This window comes from Procambarus clarkii, chromosome 91 (assembly GCF_040958095.1).
Source record: "Procambarus clarkii isolate CNS0578487 chromosome 91, FALCON_Pclarkii_2.0, whole genome shotgun sequence".
Classification (NCBI taxonomy): Eukaryota; Metazoa; Arthropoda; class Malacostraca; order Decapoda; family Cambaridae; genus Procambarus; species Procambarus clarkii.
This window is the reverse complement of record NC_091240.1, coordinates 15,393,753-15,410,745: the sequence shown is the minus strand read 5'-3', so window position 1 is coordinate 15,410,745 and position 16,993 is coordinate 15,393,753. Positions and strand designations below refer to the sequence as shown.

The 16,993-nt window shown below is 49.8% G+C and overlaps 1 protein-coding gene across 1 annotated transcript in view; it reads right to left on the bottom strand.

Moving 5' to 3' along the window:
- The window catches only part of LOC138359584 (uncharacterized), a 123,789-nt gene extending 107,870 nt beyond the window's left edge, over nucleotides 1-15,919 (bottom strand). The window contains exon 1 of the mRNA XM_069318932.1: nucleotides 15,399-15,919. Coding sequence (XP_069175033.1) covers nucleotides 15,399-15,919 — 521 coding nt within the window. The remainder of the gene's footprint in view (nucleotides 1-15,398) is intronic.
- Nucleotides 15,920-16,993: the final 1,074 nt, after the last annotated feature.

Sequence of the window (16,993 nt, the reverse complement as noted above, 5' to 3'; positions counted from 1 at the left end):
ACAATATGACCCAACCAGATAATTAACATTTATATGGGCTAAAATAACAGTGACCAATGACTTACCTTAACCCATGACTCCTCCTGACCGCTGCCGCCACGCTTCTGCCCACGCCTTGGACCGCAGGCCAAGCGTCTACCAAAAAATCAACTAACCGTCCACACAAAACATTGTGGAAAATCTAATAATAAAACGCAGCACTAATATTCAAAACATTGTTAACCTAAAGAATAGTAAACATTGGTACAACATTCTATATAATAATACAGAAACCAAATATGGGCATAATTTAAGGTGAAACTATAAACACTCAATTGACAACAATGTTCCCACACTGGCCATATCCAAATATGGTCAACCGCCCACACGGAGAAACTACATGAGAAATTAACACCAAAAGCCTCACACAATATAATGTAACTCATGCACACTACTGCATGCTATAATATATATATATAACATACAAATCTTATATCATACAACTAGATGCTATATTAAAGAACAAGACAATAAAGTAATATGAGAATCAAGAGTAATGCAGAATCCTAGTGAGATTCGTAACACCAGTACACCCCCACACAGCTACCAGTACACCCCCACACAGCTACCAGTACACCCCCATACAGCTACTAGTACATCCCCACACAGCTACCAATACACCCCCACACAGCTACCAGTAAACCCCACACACCTTCCAGTGCACCCATATACAGCTACCAGTTCACCCCCCACACAACTACCAGTACACCCCCACACAGCTAACAGTACACTCCCACACAGCTACCAGTACACCCCCCACACAGCTACCAGTACACCTCCACACAGCTACCAGTACACCCCCACACAGCTACCAGTACACCCCACACACCTACCAGTACACTCCCACACAGCTACCAGTACACCCCTATACAGCTACCAGTAAACCCCCCCCCACACACACAGCCACCAGTACACCCCACACAGCTACCAGTACACCCCCACACAGCTACCAGTAACCCCCTCCCCCCCCCCCCGCACTCACACACAGCTAACAGTACACCCCCACACAGTTAATAGTACACCCCCACACAGCTATCAGTACACCCCCACACAGCTACCAGTACACCACCACACAGCTACCAGTACACCACCACACAGCTATCAGTACTCCCCCACACAGCTACCAGAACACCCCCACACAGCTACCAGTAACCCCCTCCCCCCTCCCCGCACACACACACAGCTACCAGTACACCACCACACAGCTACCAGTACACCACCACACAGCTACCAGTACACCACCACACAGCTACCAGTACACTCCCACAGCTATCAGCCTGTGCTACTGGCACTTTGCATTACTTTATATATATTGAGTTCCAGGAGTCTGGCAAAGAATTATAGACCAGTTGCACTAACATCGCACATCATAAAAGTATTTGAGAGAGTGATTAGGAGTCAGGTCACCAATTTCATGGAGACCAATGACCTTCACAACCCAGGCCAACATGGATTTCGAGCGGGAAGATCGTGCCTCTCACAGCTACTTGAGCACTACGACAAAGTCACTGAGGCATTAGAAGGGAAACAGAATGCTGATGTGATATACACGGACTTCGCAAAGGCTTTCGATAAATGTGACCATGGCGTGATAGCACACAAAATGAAGTCAATGAGAATAACCGGTAAAGTAGGACGCTGGATACTCAGTTTTCTGTCAAACAGAACTCAGCGAGTAACTGTCAACCATATAAAATCTAGTCCAAGTGCAGTGAAAAGCTCTGTACCTCAGGGTACAGTCCTTGCACCGCTGCTTTTCCTTATTCTCATATCAGATATAGACAAAAATACAAGTCACAGCTTCGTATCATCCTTTGCAGATGACACAAAAATCAGTATGAAAATTACCTCGGCTGAGGACATTGAAAAACTTCAAGCTGATATTAATAAAGTTTTCGACTGGGCATCAGAAAATAACATGATGTTTAACAGTGATAAATTCCAGGTACTCAGGTACGGTAAAAATGAGGACCTTAAACATAATACAGAGTACAAAACACAATCAAATGTACCCATAGTAGGAAAACAGCATGTAAAGGATTTGGGAATAATAATGTCTGACGACCTAACGTTTAAGGAGCATAACCAAGCAAATATTGCGACAGCCAGAAAAATGATAGGATGGATTACGAGAACTTTCAAATCCAGGGATCCCATCACAATGGTTGTACTCTTCAAGTTACTTGTGTTGTCCCGTCTTGAGTACTGTTCAGTACTCACTTCCCCCTTCAGAGCAGGAGAGATTGCTGAAATAGAGGGAATACAGAGAACATATACGGCACGCATAGACGCGATAAAGCACCTAAATTATTGGGATCGTCTCAAAGCCCTCCAAATGTACTCACTAGAAAGAAGACGAGAGAGATATCAAATAATATACGCCTGGAAGATACTGGAGGGCCAAGTACCAAATCTACACAGTAAAATAACAACGTACTGGAGTGAACGATATGGAAGAAAATGTAGAATAGAACCAGTGAAGAGCAGAGGTGCCATAGGCACAATCAGAGAACACTGTATAAACATCAGAGGTCCGCGGTTGTTCAACGTCCTCCCAGCGAGTATAAGAAATATTGCCGGAACAACCATGGACATTTTCAAGAGGAAACTAGATTTATTCCTCCAAGGAGTGCCGGACCAACCGGGCTGTGGTGGGTATGTGGGCCTGCGGGCCGCTCCAAGCAACAGCCTGGTGGACCAAACTCTCACAAGTCAAGCCTGGCCTCGGGCCGAGCTTGGGGAGTAGAAGAACTCCCAGAACCCCATCAACCAGGTATCAACCAGTCTGGTCCCGGGGCTGCGTGCCTGGGCATGCTGACGATTTCTCTTTCAAAATCTGTAGCATTGATATAGGTTATATTTCTAGGGTTTGGATATCACTTATAAAGAAGCTATCTGGATTTTCCACTTTCATGACACATATTGGGGTGCTAAACATGAAAGAATAGATCCAATACTGACGGAGGTTTTGCACATGTGAAGAAATATTTTGGAGCTTTTCTCTTTCTCTTGTATGGTTTTCTGTTTTATTTCCATTTCTTCAATCTGATATGACTGCTTCAGTCTCCATTCTGTTTCTTCAATCTCGCAGTTTAAATTATTCTTTCTTTCTTTGTAGGTATAGTCGTGCCTGCTTAAGCATTTCCATTATTTATTCCTTCTTCTGTAGTGTTGTAATCCTTTTCTTTCTGCGCCGGTCTTCTTTCTGGCTTCCCACAGAGGGACATGTCTCACAATTTACAGGCTTTGGCAGTCAGTTGTTATATTTTTTGTGTGGGATTGTTATTACTTAGAACAGTTCCCCATTGCTTGTTTAAAAGTTCCATGCTTATTTTTCCCAGTCTATCATTTTATTATTAAAGATGATATTAATGAATAACCTCGTCATTTATTTAATGAAAACAAAGTTAATCTTTTTAGCTGTATTACAGGTATTGATGTATGCACCTCAATGAGCTTGTGATTTGTGTATGAGGTATCCAAGACCATTGTTATGTCCCTGATTATTTCTTCAACAGGTATTGTGTTTGTCTAACTATCGTGCCAGATTGTATTCTGTTTATCTGATCTGAATTCCTAATTTTCTGCATCTGGCGGTTTGAATATTAGAATAATAACTCAGTTTATTTTCGCTATTTTCTTCCCAGTACTTCTACCACTTCATATGTAGAGTTAAGGAGCTCCAGGCATACAAACTCCTCTCTAATATACAAACCTGCTCTATGTGACCTATTTACCCTAACACGTCTATATAGATTATATTCTGGCATCTAGATCTCATTGTCCATGACTTCCCCCGTCTGGGTTTCTGTGAAAGCTCCAAATACTGTATTTGCCTGTGTGAGGAGGCCAGTGATGTCCGCTACTTTGTGTTTGCTTTCGTCTTTAGTCCCTGAATGTTGGCAAAGATAAATGAGACTACTTTATTTGATGCATTATAAGTGGGAGTTTGTCAGAGAGGTGGGCTATGTGAGGGCATATTGACTGTGTTCTGGTCTATACTGGTTGTTGACTGCTGTATTTGTAACTGTGGGGGGGGGGTGTACTGGTAGCTGTGTGGCGGGCTGGGGTGTACTGGTAGCTGTGTGGGGGGGGGCTGGGGTGTACTGGTAGCTATGTGGGGGGAGGGCTGGGGTGTACTGGTAGCTGTGTGGCGGGCTGGGGTGTACTGGTAGCTATGTGGGGGGAGGGCTGGGGTGTACTGGTAGCTGTGTGGCGGGCTGGGGTGTACTGGTAGCTGTGTGGGGGGGGGCTGGGGTGTACTGGTAGCTGTGTGGGGGGGGCTGGGGTGTACTGGTAGCTGTGTGGCGGGTTGGGGTGTACTGGTAGCTATGGGGGGGGCTGGGGTGTACTGGTAGCTATGGGGGGGGCTGGGGTGTACTGATAGCTGTGTGACGGGCTGGGGTGTACTGGTAGCTGTGTGGGGGGGGTTGTACTGGTAGCTATGTGGGGGGGGGCTGGGGTGTACTAGTAGCTGTGTGGGGTGTGTACTATTAGCTGTACTCACCTATTTGTACTCACCTATTTGTGCTTGCGGTGGTTTAGCTTTGGCCCTTTGGTCCCGCCTGTCAACTGTCAATCAACTGGTGTACAAATTCCTGAGCCTACTGGGCTCTATCATATCTACATTTAAAACTGTGTATGGAGTCAGCCTCCACCACATCACTGCCTAATGCATTCCATCTGTTAACTACTCAGACACTGAAAAAGTTCTTTCTAACTCCCCTGTGGCTCATTTGGTTACTCAGTTTTCATCTGTGTCCCCTTGTTCGCATACTACCAGTGTTGAATAGTTTATCCTTGGCTACCCTGTCAATTCCTGTGAGGATTTTGAAGGTGGTGATCATGTCTCCCCTTACACTTCTGTTTTCCAGTGTCGTAAGGTGCATTTCGCTCAGCCTTTCCTTTCCCGCAGATTGAAGAAACAGAATGGAGACTGAAGCAGTCATATCAGATTGAAGAAATGGAAATAAAACAGAAAACCATACAAGAGAAAAAGAAAAGCTCCAAAATATTTCTTCACATGTGCAAAATCGAAGTAAAAACCTCCTTCAGTATTGGACCTATTCTTTCATGTTTAGCACCCCAATATGTGTCATGAAAGTGGAAAATCCAGATAGCTTCTTTATAAGTGATATCCAAACCCTAGAAATATAACCTATATCAATGCTACAGATTTTGAAAGAGAAATCGTCAGCATGCCCAGGCACGCAGCCCCGGGACCAGACTCCTGGAACTCAATATATATAAAGTAATGCAAAGTGCCAGTAGCACAGGCACTCAGTGTAGTGGAAAAATCTGTAGATTTATTTCCCCTTCACAAGGGAGAGAGCAAAGCATTGGCTAAGAATTATAGACCAGTCGGACTATCGTCCCATATAAGTTTTCAGGATTCAGGTCTCCACTTTTATGGAGACCAGAGACCTCCACAACCCGAGCCAACATGGATTTAGAATAAGAAGATCATGCCTTTTGAAGCTACTCGATCACTACGACAAAATCACTGATTTTGATTCGACAGTCGATTTGTTGAGTTAACAGTTGAGTGGCGAGACCAAAGAGCCAAAACTTAACCCCTGCAAGCACAACTAGGTTAGTACAACTGCTGCATTAGAAGAAATACAGATATGGTAAACACGGACTTTGAAAAGTCATTTGATAATGTGACCATGGAGTGATAACCCACAAACTGAGGTCATTAGGTAAAACAGGTAAAGTAGGAAGACCGATTTTAAATTTCCTGTCGAACAGAATGCAAAGAGCAAAAGTCAACCAAATAAAATAGAGTCCAAGCACAGTGAAAAGCTCTTTACCTCGGGGCACGGTCTTTGCACCACTGCTTTTCCTTATTCTAGTATCAGATATATATGACGATATCAGTCATCGTGTATGACAGATATAGACAAAAATACAAGTCACAGCTTAGTGTCATCTTTTGTAGATGACACAAAAATCAGCTGAAAATTACGTCTGTTGAAGGCATTGAAAAACTACAAGCTGATATTAATAAATTGTTTTGATTGGGCAGCAGAAAGTAACATATTTAACAATGATCAATTCCAGGTACTCAGGTACGGTAAAAATTAAGACCTTAAACAAAATACAGAGAACAAGAAACAATCAAATTTAGTCAAAGTAGGAAAGAAACATTTAAAGGGTGTGTGTGTTAATGATATCTGACGGGAGGATAACCAAGCAAATATTGCATCAGCCCGATATATGATAGGATGGATTATGAGAACCTTCAAATCCAGGGATCCCATCACAATGGTTGTACTATACAAATAACTTGAACTATCCGCATTGAGTACTGCTCAGTACTCACTTTCCCCTTCAGAGCCGGAGGGATTGCTGATATAGTGGGAATACAGAGAACATATACGACAGGCATTGACACGATAAAGCTCCAAAATTAAGCTCTCGAAATGTACTTCCTAGAATGGAGACGAGAGAGGTATCAAATAATATATACATCAAAGGTACTGGAGGGCCAGATCCCAAATTCACACAGTAAAATAACAACATACTGGAGTGAACTGATAATTCTAGAACTGTCAGAATTGTTAACATGAGAAAAGAACTAAAATTACCTTCCATTTACGAAAGAATAGTTCAACTTAGTACTATGTTTTGCGCCAAAACTTTGAAACATAATGGTCCCCCAGCTCTATTCAAATTAAATTGAGATCCATTCTAAACAATTCTGACTGTTCCCTCAATCCGCCGCAAAAAGCTTCTTACAGTGTGTGGCTCAGTTGTTGTGCCTATAATCTTCTAAAACTGAATGTGTCTCTTAATCCTGATAAACTGTTCACTATATTCACCCTTGGGAAGATGTGCAGGTCACTTTGCATTATACCCCCTTCAGTGTAAAACAAATGTTTAACACTGAAACTATGAGATGTATAACATTAGAAGCTATTGACAATCATCTTCAAAATCTCAAACCAACTGAATCCTACGCCTTTACTGATGGCTCCGTGCAGTTAGGCACTGGTAGAACAGGTTGTGCATGTGCAGTATATAAAGGGAATGAAATGATCATGTCTAGTTCACAGTATAATAACAACTGGGCAAGCACGATACAGACCGAGCTATTGGGTATTTATCTAGCCACTGAGTACCTTAAGCTCAATGGTGGTGGAGTGAATGTAATTTTTGCCAATGATAATAACTATTGTATAAAATTTGTGTGGATCCCATCCCATGTTGGAGTTGGAAAACATGACTTTGTAGATCGATTGGCCACTGAGGCTTGCAGGAAAGAAAACACTGATTATGACTTTTGGACTATCTAATGCAATTATTAGAAACACAAATTAAAGAAATTAATTCAGATTTAGAGGAACTAAGAAATACCCAAAGACCTGAAAGCTGCAATATTAAAAGCTATGACAAGTTTTGTAATAATAGGTATTTGTATGGTCAGCACAGTAACCGGACCAGGCAATGTGATGTAGTCATTGCGCGAATTCGCCTTGGCTATAGACACATCTGGCAGGTTAGTGAGGCTGAGCCACTACCAGAATATTCAGATTGTAAACTCTGTGATAAACCTTTAATGCATTCACTAGAACACTATATTGTTGAATGTGAAACCGTAGAGGACTTTAGACCTCCTGGCCTCTTGTACCACCAACTGTGTAACTATTTCATTGACTCAGGTGTTCTGGACGACATCCTAACAATTTATCCAAAATTTGCTTGTCCATTTTAAAGAATGAAGAACGATTTTATTTAAATTACTTCCAAGCTGCATCACTTATGAACCCATCCCTGCCCTTGTGTAGCAGTGCACAATAGACAGTTGTTTTCATATATTCATACATTAAAACATTGATTGTAACCATGATATATATATATATATATATATATATATATATATATATATATATATATATATATATATATATATATATATATTTGTGTTCCTCGCGTGTGCCCCAAAGAATGAGGTGATTTGGTAAAATGTTATGCCCAAGATTACTATCCGAGTGCCGGCGGTGGGGTGGTTCAAATAGCCTCGGCTATCACCTCATTTTGTCCGGTCGTGATGGTCAAGTGGATTAAGGCGTCTTGTACATACCAGTTGCGTTGCTCCTGGGAGTATGGGTTCGAGTCACTTCTGGGGTATGAGTTTTCAGTTGCATATTGTCCTGGGGTCCATTCAGGCTTGTTCGCATTTGTGTTCCTCACGTGTGCCCCAAAGAATGAGGTGATTTGGTAAAATGCTATGCCCAAGATTACTATGCGAGTGCCGGCGGTGGGGTGGTTCAAATAGCCTCGGCTATCACCTCATTTTGTCCGGTCGTGATGGTCAAGTGGATTAAGGCGTCTTGTACATACCAGTTGCGTTGCTCCTGGGAGTATGGGTTCGAGTCACTTCTGGGGTGTGAGTTTTCAGTTATATATATATATATATATATATATATATATATATATATATATATATATATATATATATATATATATATATATATATATATATATATATATATATATATATATGTCGTACCTATTAGCCAGAACGCACTTCTCAGCCTACTATGCAAGGCCCGATTTGCCTAATAAGCCAAGTTTTCATGAATTAATGTTTTTTCGACTACCTAACCTACCTAACCTAACCTAACCTAACTTTTTCGGCTACCTAACCGAACCTAACCTATAAAGATAGGTTAGGTTAGGTTAGGTAGGGTTGGTTAGGTTCGGTCATATATCTACGTTAATTTTAACTACAATAAAAAAAAATTGACCTCATAGATAATTAAATGGGTAGCTTTATCATTTCATAAGAAAAAAATTAGAGAAAATATATTAATTCAGGAAAACTTGACTTATTAGGCAAATCGGGCCTTGCATAGTAGGCTGAGAAGTGCGTTCTGGCTACTAGGTACGACATATATATATATATATATATATATATATATATATATATATATATATATATATATATATATATATATATATATATATATACATGTATAAGACTTAATTGAAATCCTCAGATTAGGCAAAATTGTAATTAATTTTTTCAATAAAGATGTTAATAATAATAAAACTGAAGTGAACAATATGGAAGGAAATGTAAAATAGAGTCAATGAAGAGCAGAGGTGTCATAGGCAGAACCAGAGAATACTGCATGAACGTAAGAGGCCTATAGCTGTTCAATATTCTCCCACCATGTATAAGAAATATTGCTGGAACAAAAGTGCAAATCTTGAAAAAAGCTGGATAGTTTTCTTCATGGAGTGCCGGACCAACCGGGCTGTGGTGGGTATGTGGGCCTGCGGGCCGCTCCAAGCAACAGCCTGGTGGACCAAACTCTCACAAGTCAAGCCTGGCCTCGGGCCGGGCTTGGGGAGTAGAAGAACTCCCAGAACCCCATCAACCAGGTATATTAAAAACTCATCAAATAAATTATTTTTAGTGTCCTTTCTCAGATGAGTTGAGGTTGGACAACACCTCACAGCTTACGGCTCAGTAAGAACACCAATATCATTCCTAGTGAACCCCAGACAGGCAGGCAGACAGGCAGACAGGCAGGCAGGCAGGCAGACAGACAGGCAGGCAGACAGGCAGACAGGCAGGCAGGCAGGCAGACAGACAGGCAGGCAGACAGGCAGGCAGGCAGGCAGACAGGCAGACAGACAGGCAGGCAGACAGGCAGGCAGGCAGGCAGGCAGACAGGCAGGCAGGCAGGCAGACAGACAGGCAGGCAGACAGGCAGACAGGCAGACAGGCAGGCAGGCAGGCAGACAGACAGGCAGGCAGACAGGCAGGCAGGCAGGCAGACAGGCAGGCAGGCAGACAGGCAGGCAGGCAGGCAGGCAGACAGACAGGCAGGCAGACAGGCAGGCAGGCAGGCAGACAGACAGGCAGGCAGACAGGCAGGCAGGCAGGCAGACAGGCAGGCAGGCAGACAGACAGGCAGGCAGGCAGACAGGCAGGCAGGCAGACAGACAGGCAGGCAGGCAGACAGGCAGGCAGGCAGGCAGACAGACAGGCAGGCAGACAGACAGGCAGACAGACAGGCACCAATAGAGAGAGCGTAATATAGATATAAATAGCTCACAGGTAATTATACAAAATAGTTGTATACAAGGTCATGAAGAATGTAAACGCGCTTCCAGGACACCACAAGACAATTTTAAATATCTCGACGAGGCTCCATTATTAATGGTAATTAGGGCGGCAGCTTAAAAGTCGACGGTGGGGAAGCTATTGTCACCATGGGAGACATTCAACGCTGATTGGCTGCCACACACCCAGCTACTCAAGCCCCACCACCAATCACCGCCTCTCAGCCACCAGGAAGCGCCAATCAGCGCCTCTCCCAGCTCTGACGTCATGTCTTGCTAATATTTTTGGAGCCGGGCCTCTTGATGCTGCGACTGTCATAGAGAAAGTTGAGGAGAGAAAATGTTAAATGATTCTAGAGAATGGAGGAGGAATGTGATAATGAGTTATTTAGGGTATTGGGTGTGAGGGCTTGGGTGACGTGGTGTGAGGGCTTGGGTGACGTGGTGTGATGGCTTGGGTGACGAGGTGTGAGGGCTTGGGTGACGAGGTGTGAGGGCTTGGATGACGAGGTGTGAGGACTTGGGTAACGTGGAGTGAGGGCTTGGGTGACGAGGTGTGAGGGCTTGGGTGACGAGGTGTGAGGGCTTGGGTGACGAGGTGTGAGGGCTTGGGTGACGAGGTGTAAGGGCTTGGGTGACGTGGAGTGAGGGTTTGGGTGACGAGGGGTGAGGGCTTGGGTGACGAGGTGTGAGGGCTTGAGTGACGTGGAGTGAGGGCTTGAGTGACTTGGTGTGAGGGCTTGGGTGATGAGGTGTGAGGGCTTAGGTGACGTGGAGTGAGGGCTTGGGTGACGAGGTGTGAGGGCTTGGGTGACGTGGAGTGAGGGTTTGGGTGACGAGGTGTGAGGGCTTGAGTGACGTGATGTGAGGGCTTGGGTGACGTGGAGTGAGGGCTTGGGTGACGAGGTGTGAGGGCTTGGGTGACGAGGTGTGAGGGCTTGGGTGACGAGGTGTAAGGGCTTGGGTGACGTGGAGTGAGGGTTTGGGTGACGAGGTGTGAGGCCTTGGGTGACGAGGTGTGAGGGCTTGGGTGACGTGGAGTGAGGGCTTGGGTGACTTGTTGTGAGGGCTTGGGTGATGAGGTGTGAGGGCTTGGGTGACGTGAAGTGAGGGCTTGGGTGACGAGGTGTGAGGGCTTGGGTGACGTGGAGTGAGGGTTTGGGTGACGAGGTGTGAGGGCTTGAGTGACGTGATGTGAGGGCTTGGGTGACGTGGAGTGAGGGCTTGGGTGACGTGGAGTGAGAGCTTGGGTGACGAGGTGTGAGGGCTTGGGTGACGTGGTGTGAGAGCTTGGGTGACGAGGTGTGAGGGCTTGGGTGACGAGGTGTGAGGGCTTGGGTGACGTGGAGTGAGGGCTTGGGTGACTTGGTGTGAGGGCTTGGGTGACGAGGTGTGAGGGCTTGGGTGACGTGGAGTGAGGGCTTGGGTGACGAGGTGTGAGGGCTTGGGTGACGTGGTGTGAGGGCTTGGGTGACGTGGTGTGATGGCTTGGGTGACGTGGTGTGAGGGCTTGGGTGACGAGGTGTGATGGCTAGGGTGACGTGGAGTGAGGGCTTGGGTGACGAGGTGTGGGTGACGTGGAGTGAGGGCTTAGGTGACGAGGTGTGAGGGCTTGGGTAACGTGGAGTGAGGGCTTGGGTCACGAGGTGTGAGGGCTTGAGTGACGTGGAGTGAGGGCTTGGGTGACGAGGTGTGAGGGCTTGGGTGACGTGGAGTGAGGGCTTGGGTGAAGAGGTGCGAGGGCTTGGGTGACGAAGTGTGAGGGCTTGGGTGACGAGGTGTGAGGGCTTGGGTGACGTGGAGTGAGGGCTTGGGTGACGTGGAGTGAGGGCTTGGGTGACGTGGAGCGAGGGCTTGGGTGACGAGGTGTGAGGGCTTGGGTGGCGAGGTGTGAGGGCTTGGGTGACGTGGAGTGAGGGCATCGGTGACGAGGTGTGAGGGCTTGGGTGACGTGGAGTGAGGGCTTGGGTGACGTGGAGTGAGGGCTTGGGTGACGAGGTGTGAGGGCTTGGGTGACGTGGAGTGAGGGCTTGGGTGACGTGGATTGAGGGCTTGGGTGACGTGGAGTGAGGGCTTGGGTGACGAGGTGTGAGGGCTTGGGTGACGTGGAGTGAGGGCTTGGGTGACGTGGACTGAGGGCTTGGGTGACGAGGTGTGATAGCTTGGGTGACGTGGAGTGAGGGCTTGGGTGACGTGGAGTGAGGGCTTGGGTGAAGAGGTGTGATGGCTTGGGTGACGTGGAGTGATGGCTTGGGTAACGTGGAGTGAGGGCTTGGGTGACGTGGAGTGAGGGCTTGGGTGACGTGGAGTGAGGGCTTGGGTGACGTGGTGTGATAACTTGGTTGACGTGGAGTGAGAGCTTGGGTGACGAGGAGTGAGGGCTTGGTTGACGTGGAGTGAGGGCTTGGGTGACGAAGTGTGAGGGCTTGGGTGACGTGGAGTGAGGGCTTCGGTGACGTGGAGTGAGGGGTTGGGTGACGAGGTGTGAAGGCTTGGGTGACGAGGTGTGAGGGCTTGGGTGACGAGGTGTGAGGGCTTGGGTGACGTGGAGTGAGGGCTTGGGTGATGAAGTGTGAGGGCTTGGGTGACAAGGTGTGAGGGCTTGAGTGACGTGGAGTGAGGGCTTGGGTGACGAGGTGTGAGGGCTTGGGTGACGTGGAGTGAGGGCTTGGGTGACGAGGTGTGAGTGACGTGGAGTGAGGGCTTGGGTGACGAGGTGTGAGGGCTTGGGTGACGTGGTGTGAGGGCTTGGGTGACGTGGTGTGAGGGCTTGGGTGACGTGGTGTGAGGGCTTGGGTGACGAGGTGGGATCGCTAGAGAGACGTGGAGTGAGGGCATAGGTGACGAGGTGTGAGGGCTTGGGTAACGTGGAGTGAGGGCTTGGGTCACGAGGTGTGAGGGCTTGAGTGACGTGGAGTGAGGGCTTGGGTGACGAGGTGTGAGGGCTTGGGTGACGTGGAGTGAGGGCTTGGGTGACGTGGTGTGAGGGCTTGGGTGACGAGGTGTGAGGGCATGGGTGACGAGGTGTGAGGGCTTGGGTGACGAGGTGTGAGGGCTTGGGTGACGTGGTGTGAGAGCTTGGGTGACGAGGTGTGAGGGCTTGGGTGACGTGGTGTAAGGGCTTAGGTGACGTGGAGTGAGGACTTGGGTGACGTGGAGTAAGGGCTTGGGTGACGTGGAGTGAGGGCTTGGGTGACGTGGAGTGAGGGCTTGGGTGACGAGGTGCGAGGGCTTGGGTGACGAAGTGTGAGGGCTTGGGTGACGAGGTGTGAGGGCTTGGGTGACGTGGAGTGAGGGCTTGGGTGACGTGGAGTGAGGGCTTGGGTGACGTGGAGCGAGGGCTTGGGTGACGAGGTGTGAGGGCTTGGGTGGCGAGGTGTGAGGGCTTGGGTGACGTGGAGTGAGGGCATGGGTGACGAGGTGTGAGGGCTTGGGTGACGTGGAGTGAGGGCTTTAGTGACGTGGAGTGAGGGCTTGGGTGACGAGGTGTGAGGGCTTGGGTGACGTGGAGTGAGGGCTTGGGTGACGTGGATTGAGGGCTTGGGTGACGTGGAGTGAGGGCTTGGGTGACGAGGTGTGAGGGCTTGGGTGACGTGGAGTGAGGGCTTGGGTGACGTGGAGTGAGGGCTTGGGTGACGAGGTGTGATAGCTTGGGTGACGTGGAGTGAGGGCTTGGGTGACGTGGAGTGAGGGGTTGGGTGACGAGGTGTGAAGGCTTGGGTGACGAGGTGTGAGGGCTTGGGTGGCGAGGTGTGAGGGCTTGGGTGACGTGGAGTGAGGGCATCGGTGACGAGGTGTGAGGGCTTGGGTGACGTGGAGTGAGGGCTTGGGTGACGTGGAGTGAGGGCTTGGGTGACGAGGTGTGAGGGCTTGGGTGACGTGGAGTGAGGGCTTGGGTGACGTGGATTGAGGGCTTGGGTGACGTGGAGTGAGGGCTTGGGTGACGAGGTGTGAGGGCTTGGGTGACGTGGAGTGAGGGCTTGGGTGACGTGGAGTGAGGGCTTGGGTGACGAGGTGTGATAGCTTGGGTGACGTGGAGTGAGGGCTTGGGTGACGTGGAGTGAGGGCTTGGGTGAAGAGGTGTGATGGCTTGGGTGACGTGGAGTGATGGCTTGGGTAACGTGGAGTGAGGGCTTGGGTGACGTGGAGTGAGGGCTTGGGTGACGTGGAGTGAGGGCTTGGGTGACGTGGTGTGATAACTTGGTTGACGTGGAGTGAGAGCTTGGGTGACGAGGAGTGAGGGCTTGGTTGACGTGGAGTGAGGGCTTGGGTGACGAAGTGTGAGGGCTTGGGTGACGTGGAGTGAGGGCTTCGGTGACGTGGAGTGAGGGGTTGGGTGACGAGGTGTGAAGGCTTGGGTGACGAGGTGTGAGGGCTTGGGTGACGAGGTGTGAGGGCTTGGGTGACGTGGAGTGAGGGCTTGGGTGATGAAGTGTGAGGGCTTGGGTGACAAGGTGTGAGGGCTTGAGTGACGTGGAGTGAGGGCTTGGGTGACGAGGTGTGAGGGCTTGGGTGACGTGGAGTGAGGGCTTGGGTGACGAGGTGTGGGTGACGTGGAGTGAGGGCTTGGGTGACGAGGTGTGAGGGCTTGGGTGACGTGGTGTGAGGGCTTGGGTGACGTGGTGTGAGGGCTTGGGTGACGTGGTGTGAGGGCTTGGGTGACGAGGTGGGATCGCTAGAGAGACGTGGAGTGAGGGCATAGGTGACGAGGTGTGAGGGCTTGGGTAACGTGGAGTGAGGGCTTGGGTCACGAGGTGTGAGGGCTTGAGTGACGTGGAGTGAGGGCTTGGGTGACGAGGTGTGAGGGCTTGGGTGACGTGGAGTGAGGGCTTGGGTGACGTGGTGTGAGGGCTTGGGTGACGAGGTGTGAGGGCATGGGTGACGAGGTGTGAGGGCTTGGGTGACGAGGTGTGAGGGCTTGGGTGACGTGGTGTGAGAGCTTGGGTGACGAGGTGTGAGGGCTTGGGTGACGTGGTGTAAGGGCTTAGGTGACGTGGAGTGAGGACATGGGTGACGTGGAGTAAGGGCTTGGGTGACGTGGAGTGAGGGCTTGGGTGACGTGGAGTGAGGGCATGGGTGACGAGGTGTGAGGGCTTGGGTGACGTGGAGTGAGGGCTTTAGTGACGTGGAGTGAGGGCTTGGGTGACGAGGTGTGAGGGCTTGGGTGACGTGGAGTGAGGGCTTGGGTGACGTGGATTGAGGGCTTGGGTGACGTGGAGTGAGGGCTTGGGTGACGAGGTGTGAGGGCTTGGGTGACGTGGAGTGAGGGCTTGGGTGACGTGGAGTGAGGGCTTGGGTGACGAGGTGTGATAGCTTGGGTGACGTGGAGTGAGGGCTTGGGTGAAGAGGTGTGATGGCTTGGGTGACGTGGAGTGATGGCTTGGGTAACGTGGAGTGAGGGCTTGGGTGACGTGGAGTGAGGGCTTGGGTGACGTGGAGTGAGGGCTTGGGTGACGTGGTGTGATAACTTGGTTGACGTGGAGTGAGAGCTTGGGTGACGAGGAGTGAGGGCTTGGTTGACGTGGAGTGAGGGCTTGGGTGACGAAGTGTGAGGGCTTGGGTGACGTGGAGTGAGGGCTTCGGTGACGTGGAGTGAAGGGTTGGGTGACGAGGTGTGAAGGCTTGGGTGACGAGGTGTGAGGGCTTGGGTGACGAGGTGTGAGGGCTTGGGTGACGTGGAGTGAGGGCTTGGGTGATGAAGTGTGAGGGCTTGGGTGACAAGGTGTGATGGCTTGGGTGACGAGGTGTGAGGGCTTGGGTGACGAGGTGTGAGGGCTTGGGTGACGAGGTGTGATGGCATGGGTGACGTGGAGTCAGGGCTTGAGTGACGAGGTGTGAGGGCTTGGGTGACGAGGTGTGAGTACTTGGGTGACGAGGTGTGAGGGCTTGGGTGACGAGGTGTGAGGGCTTGGGTGACGAGGTGTGATAGCTTGGGTGACGTGGATTGATGGCTTGGGTGACGAGGTGTGAGGGCTTCGGTGACGAGGTGTGAGGGCTTGGGTGACGAGGTGTGAGGGCTTGGGTGACGAGGTGTGAGGGCTTGGGTGACGTGGACTGAGGGCTTGGGTGATGAGGTGTGAGGGCTTGGGTGACGTGGAGTGAGGGCTTGGGTGACGTGGAGTGAGGGCTTGGGTGACGAGGTGTGAGGGCTTGGGTCACGTGGAGTGAGGGCTTGGGTGATGAGGTGTGAGGGCTTGGGAGACGTGGAGTGAGGGCTTAGGTGATGAGGTGTGAGGGCTTGGGTGACGAGGTGTGAGGGCTTGGGTGACGAGGTGTGATGGTTTGGGTGACGTGGAGTCAGGGCTTGGGTGACGAGGTGTGAGGGCCTGGGTGACGAGGTGTGAGGGCTTGGGTGACGTGGAATGAGGGTTTGGGTGACGAGGTGTGATGGCTTGGGTGACGAGGTGTGAGGGCTTTGGTGACGTGGAATGAGGGCTTGAGTGACGAGGAGTGAGGGCTTGGTTGACGAGGTAAGATGGCTTGGGTGACGTGGAGTGAGTGCTTGGGTGACGTGGAGTGAGGGCTTGAATGACGAGGAGTGAGGGCTTGGATGACGAGGTGTGATGGCTTGGGTGACGTGGAGTGAGTGCTTGGGTGACGTGGAGTGAGGCTTAGGTGACGAAGTGTGAGGGCTTGGGTGACGTGGAGTGAGGGCTTGTGTGACGAGGAGTGAGGGCTTGGTTGACGTGGAATGAGGGCTTGAGTGACGAGGAGTGAGGGCTTGGTTGACGTGGAGTGAGGGCTTGGGTGACGAGGTGTGAGGGCTTGGGTGACGTGGAGTGAGGGCTTTGGTGACGTGGAGTGAGGGCTTGGGTAACGAGGTTTGAGGGCTTGGGTGACGAGGTGTGAGGGCTTGGGTGACGAGGTGTGAGGG